The sequence below is a fragment of the Colossoma macropomum genome, unplaced genomic scaffold (genome assembly GCF_904425465.1).
Source record: "Colossoma macropomum unplaced genomic scaffold, Colossoma_macropomum, whole genome shotgun sequence".
NCBI classification, from domain to species: Eukaryota; Metazoa; Chordata; class Actinopteri; order Characiformes; family Serrasalmidae; genus Colossoma; species Colossoma macropomum.
In genome coordinates this window covers 11,034,303-11,047,573 of record NW_023494800.1, presented here as the reverse complement: position 1 = coordinate 11,047,573, position 13,271 = coordinate 11,034,303, and the positions used below count along the sequence as shown (strand labels likewise).

At 40.4% G+C, this 13,271-nt stretch overlaps 1 protein-coding gene across 1 annotated transcript in view; it reads right to left on the bottom strand.

Annotated features, from left to right (window-relative positions):
* The window catches only part of mmp17a (matrix metallopeptidase 17a), a 65,005-nt gene that overhangs the window by 27,364 nt on the left and 24,370 nt on the right, over positions 1-13,271 (bottom strand). The window contains exons 2-3 of the mRNA XM_036588190.1: positions 1,620-1,752; positions 619-754 (exon numbers count right to left, since the gene is read on the bottom strand). Of these exons, the coding sequence (XP_036444083.1) occupies positions 619-754; positions 1,620-1,752 (269 nt within the window). The remainder of the gene's footprint in view (positions 1-618; positions 755-1,619; positions 1,753-13,271) is intronic.

Genomic DNA, 13,271 nt, shown 5'->3' with positions numbered 1-13,271 from the left:
TGTAATTAAATGCTAACATTACCATTTAGTTCAAGGGGCTATTTTTGCACAGAACTGTAAGGCCAAATAATCTCCAAACACAAAAAGCAGTGAAATATGGACTAGCAAACAAACTGCAGTAGCCTCCTGCCAATCTACACATATGTAATTTGATTCACACTGTGCCCGAGTCTGTTTCACACGAAAAGCAGGAATGGAGAATGTTGGAGGAGACAGGACTGAGACTGTATGATTGGCACAGCTGAGCATGGGAGATCTCAGCAGGATCTGGTAATGAGAGAAAGGAAAGGATGCGTGAAACTCAACACACACACGTGCGCATGCAGGCAAAGACACGCACACACTCTCTCTCTACGGTACACGCACTATTCATATCACTAGTGCACTCTGTATCCATCTGTGCTGTGGTACTACCTTGAGATGGAATCCATATGTTGCTCAGTGTGTTCTAATAAGCTTTTATTTATGACAGCATGAGGACATAAACTCATGTCACTGTCTACCCCAGTTAAATCTGCATCACTACATATAGTGAGACTGATATGAGGTGTCTATTGGCTCTTGCACCCAAGCGTAGTCACTGAACGATGTCACAGGTGTAGGATGGCGTTACTATACCTCCAGGACAGGTGTCTCTTGTTCCATTTGTTCTGAGGAGCCAGTGCCCGTCTCCTCCTGCCAGTAGCAGTCTCTGGTGCTGATACGTCTGGCAGTGAACAACGTGGTGTCTTCATTAGGCCAAGGGTGGCCTGGTCTGTAGGGGAAATACAAAAACACATGGATTGGCACTCTTTATTTCAGAATATTCAACCAATTATTTTGACTACATTTACATTCACCAGATTCCTTGCATTTCACTTGACATCTCACTGTACAATCACTGCCATTTTGAGGACCAAATAGGCGACTGACTGTGCCAGCTAAAAGGATGTCTTTCTATTTGCTGCGCTGTTGGTTACAACAACTATACAGTAAGTGAGGGATTATAACTAACATGAATTCTGTTGCTGTCTCTCATGTATTCAACTGCAAAATATATTTGAAATAAACCAAGATCAGTCAGAATAATCTGGCAGACCAGGACAAGTCTCTTACATTCCCTTTTGTTGTGATCAAACCAAACCAACTTTTTGTGTTTAAACTACCTAAAAAGAATCCATCAACTTCATCTGCCAATCATCATTTTCAAGCTGCTGAACAAAACCTATGAGCTAATTAAGTATAACACAAGAAAGACATGTATTGCTTTCATAATTTAAATAAAATGTGAGAAAAGCACAAAAAAATCTGATGCCAGTGGCAAGTTCCACTCACTACCGGCATATATTATCACTTTAAACTGGCAAGAGTCAGAGGCATATTAATCGTGATTCCTTAACATGTGATGTTTTAGAAATTACTTAAACATCAATCACTACATTAATATTTTAATTGAGATATGGAAAAAAATTCAGCATATTCTATTCCTCATCGGCATGGACCATTGGAGACAGACATATACTAGAGGCATATACACCTGTGATCCCAGAAATTCAGTCCCATGGCTACTACAACAAAAAAAAATCACTTGGCTGAAATGCAAGGACAATACATGTTACAGTGCAAGCTGGCACACCCACCAAGCACACCGGTCTCCTCCAACCCTCCAAACCGCTGCATGGCTTTAATGGCCTTGGTCAGTGCCTCCTTGGTCTGCAGCTGCCCAGTAACAGGGTCAGCTGGTGGGAGGTAGCCGAACTTACTCAGCCAATCCTGGGAAAAGAAGAAAAACAGGGGTTGTTATGGGCTACTTCCTTCATTCCTGCACAATTTGAACATTCAACTAGTGTACTCGGCATGAAAAGGCATATTATATTAAAGTGACTATAGATTAGCTTGTATAAAAAAACTTAAGTAACCTTCAGAAAATATTTAAGTTCTTAGGAGCCTCTGGTTATCATCGTTTAGGGGTGCTGTTGTCACAGAGCTTCAGAGCAAGCTCATGGCACATAGACAGGTGCAGTACCAACCTTATTCTCTCACTCGTGTTATTTAAGTGACAACCATCTGCTCGACAGGCTCTGGTTTCCCCTCTGTTGCTTTGAGTGCACTCAGGTACACAGCATATATGTATACTTGACACTGATAATAACAATTCAAGCTTGTGTTAACCATCTGATTTGGCCTCCACTGCTGATGTGCTTCAAGTTATAGTGGCTTGAATTCAAATAGTAATTTAACAAATGTGTATGGGTGACGAATTACTTAGATCAATAACACAGCCCATCTTAACTGACAAAGACTCAACACTCTCCATTAATAAAATTGCTTTGTGTTTACACAGCAATCTCAGTAAACAGTGAAGCTCTAAAAGAGTGAAGGCTCCACTTCCAATCCAACAGATTTAAGACCTTATCTGGTCACAGATCAAGCCTAACTGTGGTCTGAATGTCACTATTAATGTAGGTTCTCCATCCTTGTCTAGGCTTAGTCTTAAGTCCCTGACTTAGCCTTTTGTCTAGTTGGGCTTAGTGTCATCTCTCAATCAACTTCTTAAGGCCATGTTAAAGTACACCTTCAGGCTAATTCGGCTTATTAAAATGCACGGTCTTCAGAGGGAACCTCCACCTGATTAATCTAGACACCTCCATCATCTACAATTGCCTAAGTACATTGCCATGACGACACTAATCGGTCTTGTTATCAGTACAGGTGGTGGCTGACCTCAAGAAGATTGATGACACGTGCTTGCCCTCAGTTGCCACAGCAAGGAAGGAGGATTTGCTTTGAAACCTAATCCTGGAAGTTAGTGTTCATGCTGTGCGGCCACTTACAAAGGCAATCTAGACCAAGAAACCTGGTAAAGACAGGAGGGTCTGCAAACTGCCCTTGTGACGTCAGTGTAATGCAACTGCAAAGGCCACTTGTGAGATAAACGTTACTAAAAAAGGTCAGAACAGCAAAAAACAACAGCAGTTGCTGTGGACAAAAACAACTGATCAATATTTCAGTCTTGGCAGAGTTGCAGAACTTAACTGGAGAGCTGAAGTTAAGTTTTAGACTTCACTCTCCTGCTCCTGTAAGTCTTACTTCCACTCAAGGTCTTCGCAAGTAAGCATACGGAGAGGTCAAGACAGGTTACAGGATCCAATTGCAGTCTTGTTTCAACAGAACTGTTATACCTTTGACAGGACTCAGGTTTTCAAGACCTTGAGCTGAACAGAAGCTACAGGCAGATCAGAAAGCAGTGAGGCTACAGTAACAATGATGGTTGTGTCACCTGAGTAGGAACACAAGTGAGTGGGTGCAATTTCTTGTGCATGGATCACAATGTCCTCCTTGAAGTGGTGACTATAGAAAGAAAAAACGTTTCAACAGTCAACACAGCAGGTCTGCACTGAAATTCTCTACCTATAGGGTTATTTATACTGACCAAAAAGTCAAGGCTCAACAAACTCATGAAGGGTGAAAAACACGAGATGCCCTGAGTCATGCATTGTGTAATCCTAGCATGTGCATCCCTGCACCCACCATAAACACATGATGACAGACATTAATGATTGCTGAGTACAGATCAATGACACTCACATTGCTCTAAGCACTTTAACTAGCTTGGCTACTAGCTTGGCTAGTGTTTATACAATGTACCAAAATGAGTTAAAGGCCTTCCAAAGTGTTCAAACTACACCGAAAAACCTTCTCTGCACTCTGCAGATGAAAACATCTCTGACGAGGTCCACACAGCTGCAGTTAGCCATTTTCCTAAAACAGAATACTAAAAGTGATAATGTTACTCTGCATGCTGCAAATATAAATTAAATTAAATTACCTTCTTTTTCAGTTGTGGCTGGCAATGAGAACTTGATGTCATTTTTTTTTTATTCTGGCATGGTCCTACTTGTTAGCATTACCATCACTGCCATTTTGGAAACAAAATAAATGAAAATACTATACAGCATAAATGAAAATAAATACTTTACAACACAGTATATTAACATAATACAATATAATCAAATAATATAATATTGTAGTTTTGATGGTGTAATGTGGCCCAATGCTGTGGGCTACAGCATTTCACTCCCAGCTCCCAGCTGGCACAATTTGTGTGTTGACAAACTGTCCAGCTGTGTCAGAGTGTGGAGAAAGGGCTTACTCTGTTTGTGTGAGCTCTCCACCCGCTGCCTCAAAAATCGATGCATGACAAGTCACTGTTTCTCACCTAGCGCCTCCCTCATCTCACTCGCACACACAAAGTTACACATACACATACACAACACACCCACCCTTCCATTCACACACACCACAGCTCTGTTATTAATTCACTGCACTACTGGACAAAAAGAACAAGTTTGACTTCACTAGTGTTACTATTAACCCTTGAAAGCACGTCTGACATCTGCACATACTTCAGGTTCTTAGCGATCTGGCACTAATGTCTAATACAAATTGATCTACAGCCTGCCATAACAGCAGAAAACTGTCAAATAATTTTATTGGAAGTAAACAAAAATATTGTAATACTTACTTTATAACATGGGTGTCATTTATCCAAAAAGACAATTAAGTGGGCCGGAGGGGGGGTGGGGTTGGAGAGGTGTGTGAGTAGGGCAGAAATGATTTTCAGGTTCAATACAATTTTCAGTTCTGAGGTTATAATTAGATTTTTGATATTTTGTGTGGTAGAAAGTCTTGATTCTACAGTGCTCTAATTACATACACTACACAAGCTGATTTGGCTCAGAAAAATAAAAGCTCTCCAACAAAATATTTTCAAAGATTGCTGTTCTAGACTTCTAGCGAAATAAGCCTCCATAATAAGCAACTTTAAAATACAAAAAGCCCAGTAATTTGGGCAGGAGAACATGAATACCAAGAGATGCTAGGAGGCCAAATAATACTGTATTAATACTGTACTGAAATCGTTGCATCCTATGAAATGACACAGCTTATTATCATCCCAAGGTACGCATTTAAAACCTAATGTTATACTGCATCACTAAAACATTTTACTGTTAACTGTAGTATCACTAACTTCAATACCATCATAATATACTAATACAGCACTTCACATCAGCATCACCATACTGCTTTGTTTAATCTTAGAAAATCTTTAAAGAGCAATTTACTGCTGTACTTTAGTAAACCCAGTTATCACAGACAATTTTATGGCCACTGGGAGAGCTAAAAGTATGCTCCGCCTTAGAGCTTGTTAGTGCTTCCCTGAGAAAACATTTTCCAAAAGATCAACTCCACCAGGGTCACTGGCTTTGTCCAAGGACGCTGCTCATTGCTCTCACTCTCTCAGCTTGGAGGCTGGGTGGGGCCAGGCGACACTCCTGCTGTGATAAGTGGGTCAGTCCTCTGCACTGTCAGAAATCCAGAAGCACAGCATCTATCTCACTCCAAATACGTTCCTCCTTCCAATGAGAAAGCTAGTAGGGAGAGATGGCTGTAACTTTCCCAACAAACATAAAAGTTTCTATTGTGACTCCAGACTAGGGAGAAGAGAATATTAGACTTTCACCTCATGTCACAGGTAGGGGAGTGAAGGACTCCTTTGATAACCTGTAGTACTGAAGGAAACCAGAAATTTACACAGGGACAAGAATGCAGCAAGTGCCATGACTAGAGCTGGAAGATATGGTTTTGAGAACTCTCTCACTGTTTTTCAGGTTTTGCTATTCAAAATACATACAGGGCATCAAAAGATATTTGGACACTTTAGCCTGGGGGTGCACCACTCTGGTCCGGAAGGGTCCAGCGAAGTTCTGTAGTTCCCCTACTCAAACACACCCACTAAACCTGGCAGTTAACAGATGAAGTGAATCAGGTGTGTTTGAGCAGGAAAATCACCAAACTGTGCTGGACACTGGCCCTCCAGGACCAGGGTTGTGCACCCCTGCTTTAGCCATTTTAACCATTGGTATACTTTCATGAAGTTTGGTATGTGCTTAAAAAAAAATTGCAGTGCTTACAGCTCTTTGTGGAGAAAGCCTGGAGAGGAATTACAACCAGACTGCACCAAGTTTACTCTAAGCACAGAAGTGGAAATGTTAGCCTGGGCCTGTTTTTCTTACAATGGTGTTGGTGAGCTTGTGCTCACTGATAGGATCATGAACTACAACGCATTCTGGACGTAAACCTGTGAATCCTGCAAAGAAACTACTCAAACAACAGAAGTGGAAGTATATAGCAGGATAACGATCTGAAACACGAGAATACTTTGCCAAAAAAAGGAATAGTCTGTTCAAAATAAATGCCACTTGGTTTGATATTTTGTTTCCTAACACAATGAACCTAATACATTTTAAATATGGCACAATGTCCAAATACCTTTTGGTGGCATATTATCCCTGTATCATCATTCAAGCATTCTCTCAGAAACGTTTTAAAAGGGGGATTTTTCAATCAGAAGAACCATAATTTGAACTAGTCTTGTAGTGACATGTAAACCTGCTTGCAAACAAACAAATTGTGGTGTTTACTACAATAAGAATTTAAATACAGTAAAAAACAAAATCTATTTAGAAGGTCTGTTTCCAAATTTAGTTTGTGCAGAGCAATGGTGTCATCCAGAACGCTACGCACTTTAGGTTTCCATTTTGCTAATGAGGCTTAACAAATTCACATTCATGAGACAAGGAAGGGTTGCAAGACTAATACAACTCTCTCAGTCTTCAGGAATCTTTGCCTGCATAAAAAGCACATTACTCAAATGTTTACAATGTTAAATGTTTATGATGTGCATAAATTTCTCTCTCCAAAAAGTGACTGTAAATATACTGTATGTACTGGATACTTTGTCCAGCCCCAGCCACGACTAAATGGAACTTGTTACACTAATTTACAGCCTTGAACTGACTATGAGAGACAGGAATCACTACTGTGCTCTGTATCCACACATTTCATTGTGTCCCTCATCACCTCCCATGTCGTACTATGTGTTGTTACACTTTACAGGGAGACTAACAGGTTTACATAAAAGAGGATTAATAGTCAGGGACATCAATCAACAGTAGCCGGAATGAAAAGGCTCATTCAAAGTGTGTTGTGTAGAAGGTGAGAGGGCTTGAGTAGTACACCTGTGAGACTTGCTTGCTTCGTAAACAAAAGCATCACCTCTGAAGCACAACTTTGAAATAAAGTGCTTATCCTTCTGGGTCGCGGTGGGGTGCTGGAGCCTATCCCAGCTGTCATTGGGCGGAAGGCAGGATACACCCTGGACAGGTCACCAGTCCATCGCAGGGCAGACAGACATACACAATCACACCTAGAGGCAATTCAGCATGTCCAACTGGCCTAACTGCATGTCTTTGGACTGTGGGAGGAAACTCACGCAGACACGGGGAGAACATGCAAACTCCAAGCAGAAAGGACCCTGGTCGCCCAGCCGGGAATCGAACCCAGGCCCTTCTTGCTGTGAGGCGACAGCGCTACCCACTGCGCCACTGTGCCCAACTTTGAAATAGAGACAGTAAAAAAAAATCTTTGTTTTTCTGTTTGCCTGCTTCATGGGATGCATGAAAATGAATGATGTATGCAGTAATGCTGTGGAGAACAAGAGCCAGGCAGCATTCTGCATGGACCGTGATGACAGAGGCAGAAGAAAAAGGCTCCTGTCTATTCATCTCCCTCTTTTTCTTGTCTTGCTCTTCTTTCTCTCATATTCTTTCACACTGGCAGTTCTGCCAGACTCCAAGCCAGGTCTCAGCACTTACCCATGGAGCCATCAGTCAGTTGCCATCCACCAGCCTGCAGATTCAGCTTGAGCTCATCTTAAGCAGAGCAAGAGAACACCACAGGGTGGGTGACAGTAAAAGGCCAGTGCTGCTGTTTTCCACTCTTTCTCACTCTTTCGGAACAACTCATCCTCTACATTTCCGCTAGAGTGCGCGAACATGCGCTTCTTGGCGTGTGCCTCGGGGCTGCAGGTTTGTTTTGGCCATTTCGGTGTTCATGCTACAATACCCGAGGGAGTAAGACAGAGTGGTGTACCTAAGAGACAGACAGCACTGCCATTAAACACAGTGACAGGACTGTTTTGCTCGCTGGAGCGGATGGCTCTCTGCTCCCCACTCACGTCTGACCACAGCACACAGAATGAGAGTGGAAGAGTTGAGCACTAAACTAAACGACAAATCCTCACCCCTGTAACTCTCAAGCTTTCAGGTCAAACCACAGGCCACCATTGGGGGGGATTACCCTGCGCTCAGGTTTTCGGTGACATGGGTGGGCCCTAGCTTTGAGAACCGAGCCAACAATTTACACAAAACATTCTCTGCGATGATGGCAATGGATGAACGATTAATTGCAACAGCAAAAAACGCAATTTCAAAGCGTGAATTTTTAAATCTCAATAACTTTGACTTTAATTAATCAATTAATTATTGATTGAATTGCATTGTATGGCTACTGTCAATAGGGTTTAAACTAGTAGTTGCCAAGTCATGTGATGCATCAAATGTCATTAAAAACAGGATTAACCTCCATCGAGAAAACTGCATGAAGAGCAGAACTACTCCATTGCTGCAGAAGATGGGAAACTTGGAATAAACACATCATAACCAAACACATACAAACATCTTCAGTGAGGACATCAACAGGAAAGGTAGCAGTTTAATGGGCAGCTTCTGACTTTTGCAAGAGAATGTTAATAACTATGGTGTTTGTCAGTGTGGTGAATACATTTAGACTCAGCTAGCATTTATTAGCTGCTATTATAAATGGCTGCCATTTGCTGATGGATTTAACTGCATTGAAAATCATTTACTGAGGGTTTCATAAACGAGCACTATTAACTATGATGTTTCATTTTCATGTTGTAGGTGAGAGCTTTGTCTGTGCTAGGGCCAGTTCTTCTCAATTTAATGTGGTCATCCAGAGAGAAACAACTTTCATCATAGCAAAAAGTAAAGTATGTCAACTGAGAGAGCGGATGAATGTTGCAGAGCAGTAACCAAGTTTATTGTTAACAACGATTACAGCTTTTTCTTAACTTTGTAAGCTCTCTGGTTTAAGTAGGCTAACTAGCTGGAGAGGTATTTTTTTCCTCTATTGCATGACTATATTTAACGGTTAAATGTCATCACATTTTACAGTCAGGTCATTAATCAAATCAGTGATAATTATTAAAACTATATCTCACCACAGTAAATACCAGATTTTTACCCCCAATTTTTCATTCAAAAATATATATTTTTTTTAACTGTGAAAAAGAATAAGGTGAAGCGATTCATGTGGAGGGCGAAGAATCAGGGAAGATCATATACAAAAATTCTTTCTTATGTATCTTGTTTGTCACAATAAAAAAAGGTATATAAAAAGTATTATTTTGATCTCAGTATTGATTTCAAGGTATAAGACAAATATTACCCTGCCATTACTGCTGTAATGCTGTCTGACCAACTTTTAGGAGTGCAGATTAAAACCAATAAAAATGTGAACTGTCTGTAGATGAGTCTAATCAATCGACCAAATACAGATGTGACCACACAACCACGTACACAGATAGACAGATACTTCCACACACACAGTGAAAAGATAAGCAAGACCAAGACAAAGACCACTGGCGGGTCTAAGCTTTTATACCTCACTTTTATGATTTAAGAATAACTGAGACTGTATAAATTGTTTTAAATGTGATTACTGAATAAAAGGCCTTATGAAGTAACAAACACTGGAATTCAAGAGGCTAAATAAACAGTTGTACTAGCATAATGTACAGCATAATGCATAATTTCAGTTGTTGAGAAAAAAAGCTGAACATTTTGACTTAAAAAAAAACTTAAAAAGATTAAATAGGTCAACAACAGTCTCAAAAACAATCTCAAAATCCAACACTTACTAAATAGTTTCAATGGTAATGAAAATAAAAAATGGCTATTTAAAACTCTTTGTTCCATTTGCTGTCCTGTGCTGTTTAGCGCAGACATGTTCAACAATTTGACCAGCAGCAAATAAATAGTGAACATGTCAGTTGTGTGGAACTATTTAATGGTTTCAACAAGGGACATTAGCGACTTCCCAAGGACTTCTCCACTAAAGGTCTGATACCACTGATACCACTAGAATACAACATCTCACTCAATAGGCAGAATATAGCAAAACAGCAGAAGCAGAAAGAAAGTCCTCCAACACCATCTGTAGCCTCAGTTACTAAAATAATAAAAAAGAATTCTGTTGTCAAGGTCATTTGATTTCATGGCAAATACTATATTCTACATGCTGTTAAAAACTTTGTAAGTTTGTCAGCTTTTTTCGGTTTCGGTTTTCAGGCCTGGGCGATATCTAAAAATAATTAGCACAATATCTTCTAGTTTAAAAAAACTGATATCAAAAATCAAGCCCCAGACTGCACGTGATTTCCAAAGCCATGTCCATTTGGCTTCCACATTAAAAACAATGCATTTTACATCGTTACAGTGGCATTTCCACTAAACATCAGAACACTTCATCTGTACAGAAAATACTGCACGCTGGACATAGACGAGGATCAAAGGAACTCCAAGTTTTTTTACCGAAGCGAGTCACTTTGAGGAGAGCTGAAGTTCCAAAGCGCATCAGCATTCATTTTCGATTCCATTCAAGTATAGCAAATTAAGGGGAATCCGTGCGGTAAAGCTAGCATTACAGTGCGCAGCAAAGAGAAATAACCCAGGGAGTTTCTTAACAAACCTCTTTCTCTTTCTGTCACTCTCTCTCACTGGTGCACGTGCCCGCACACTTCTTAAATGTAAACCCCAGTTTACCAATGCATTTTTAAGGCTTTTTAACAGTAAATCAGTCCTCTCCAATTCTTTCTCAGTTCTTTTAACTAAAACAGCGACTAAAACATCACCATTGAGTTACTAGTCTATCATCAAAGATACCCATTTACATCACCCTATTACCCAGACCTAGTCCTGAATTTCAGTTTTGGCCAAAAATTTCAATGTCAGTGAATTGCTGGTAATAATGAGTGGCGGATGTTTGGCAGTATGCTCTGCTTTTTCATTTTTTTGACGCTTACTCAGGTTTTTGTTGCCATTTTTGGCCCCTGACCTTGAGCGCTGAGCCAACAACAAACACAAAAGACTCCAATGTTGCAGGAAACAGGCAGCACAAATAGTGAGCACCTATCACCCTATCTGGCTCTTGCTCTCTCTCCATCCCCTAATCCGAGCTCCATAAGCTCAGACTCCAGCAAATCTCATCTTCGCACTTTGTAAGTTACTTCTTATTGGAGGTTAAAACTCCATGGCTCTTTCTCCTGTAATCCTGATTGCAGCTGTTCTAATCCTAAACGCCAGAAAACATGTACAAGAGTATGATAGTGTGCAAACACAAATGATCAGTATTCCTCCTGCACAATTTTAGCAAAAGCTCATGCATATTGGCACGTTGTAATAAACAAGAGTGATGGCGTCATTCACCATCTCAGTAGAGAGTGTGAGAGAAATGGAAAGAAAGAAAAAGTATTTTCTAAAACAGATTCTTATTTTCTTCCTCTCTTTCTTCCTAGTCCTTTCACCAGAGAGGCTTTGTGGAATATCCATACCGGATGACATGCGACCGGGTCAGATTGGCAAAAAAAAGAGAGAGAGAGCTTTCACTCTGGGCAGTGAAAGGTCACAGAGAAAAGTCAAATGGCACAACACTTCCTCTTCCTCCGAGCCTTCTCCCATGGAGCAAGTCAGCGTGGTCAGGCATCTGCGGCCTTCGTGCTGTGAAGAGTTTGATTGTTCCTGTCAGGTTGGTTCCATCCAAACCCAGTGCAGTCCTGTTGGGCTCTGCTCTGGGCCGTGTGTTTGCCTGAAGGAGCTGCCTGACAGTGCTCCTACATACGCCACACTGAGAGGAAGTGAGTCATTAGTTCCCTGGTGACCCAAAGCCCTGTCTGGCTTCTCTTCATATCCCTTCATGACTGGAGTGAATTAAAGAGTGTTTACACGGCTAAATGTCAGAGAGAGATGGGGGTGAGGGAGTGATGAAGCTTTGCAGTCAACCTATACACTCTTCTCTAGATGCATGCCGATGCACACAAACAAATAAATATTAAACCATTTAGAAAAGAATGCACTGAGTATGATTTATCATAAATTCTAATTTTCTTTTACAGCCAACTTGGTCGACTGATTTTTTTGCACCAATTTTATTAGCCTTTTTAACCCAAAGCTCACACTGCATAGGCTAAATGAACATGAACATACATTTTAAGGACTTTCTATTAGGCAACGGTACAACACACATAAAGCTACTCAATCTTTAATCCTTTAAGGCTGACGCAAAACTGTCAATTTCTGCAATTTAATCTGATGCTTTCTGTTTGTCATAAGATTTCTTAACACTGTTGTTGTACATAATGTGATCAAACAAAGCCATTTTTTTTTTTTATTTAGTTTGTGTCGAGAACAAGAAAACACATGAATTACCCATATGAGTAGCGTCTAAAGGAGCCTAAATGCTTCCCTGGAAATATTCATAGCGTATGCAACAACAAAGAAAGCCTTGTGCACCTTTTACACAATGATAGAAAATAGTTAAGGGGTCTTTGCCAAATTCTGAAAATTGATCACTGGCAAGTTTGATAGGGTTAAGGGGCCAAACTGGCATTTTCTTAAACGAAAAATCAGTTGCCTATTTAAATAACATAAATGACAAAGTGCTACACTGAAAGTAAGAGGCAACTGGCTGTTCAGCACAGTGAGTCGTGAATAATTACTAGGGATACATCGATACCATTATTTTCAGACAGAGTCTGAGTACAAGTACACGTTTTTTTGTACTCACCAATCCCAATAATATACTGAGTAACCAACTTATTAATTGAATTGATTAGTTGTAAGTGTAAGTGAGGGCAATGTATCTTAACAAATTATTGAATGTAGCTGATTTTAACGTATGTGAATTATCTAGCAATGCTACATTAGTTACCTTTGGTGCAGTGGAGAAGTAGGTTTTGTTCTTCGTCAGAAAAGCGTTTCTGCACAGATCTAAGTAAAGTACGATTCATAGGTTTGAATCCCGATCTGTATATCTTTCAACATCATTCTCTGTAGCATCCGATGAGCTCACTTGTGGAGTTTTATGTCTGAAATATTTTGTTTGGCAGGTTGCGCTGTAGTTTTAATGACGGTCACAGAGTCAGGAACACATCTCTGTGTGAGCAGATCCTCTTTCAGAGCCTGCTTGAGTCATTTGTTCACCAGCATGGCAGAGCACACTCGGCTTACGTCACATGGCAGTGGGTATCAGAATGTTGATATTGATGAATTTTATGAATATGAATAAATGAGCATGGTATCTGCCCGATA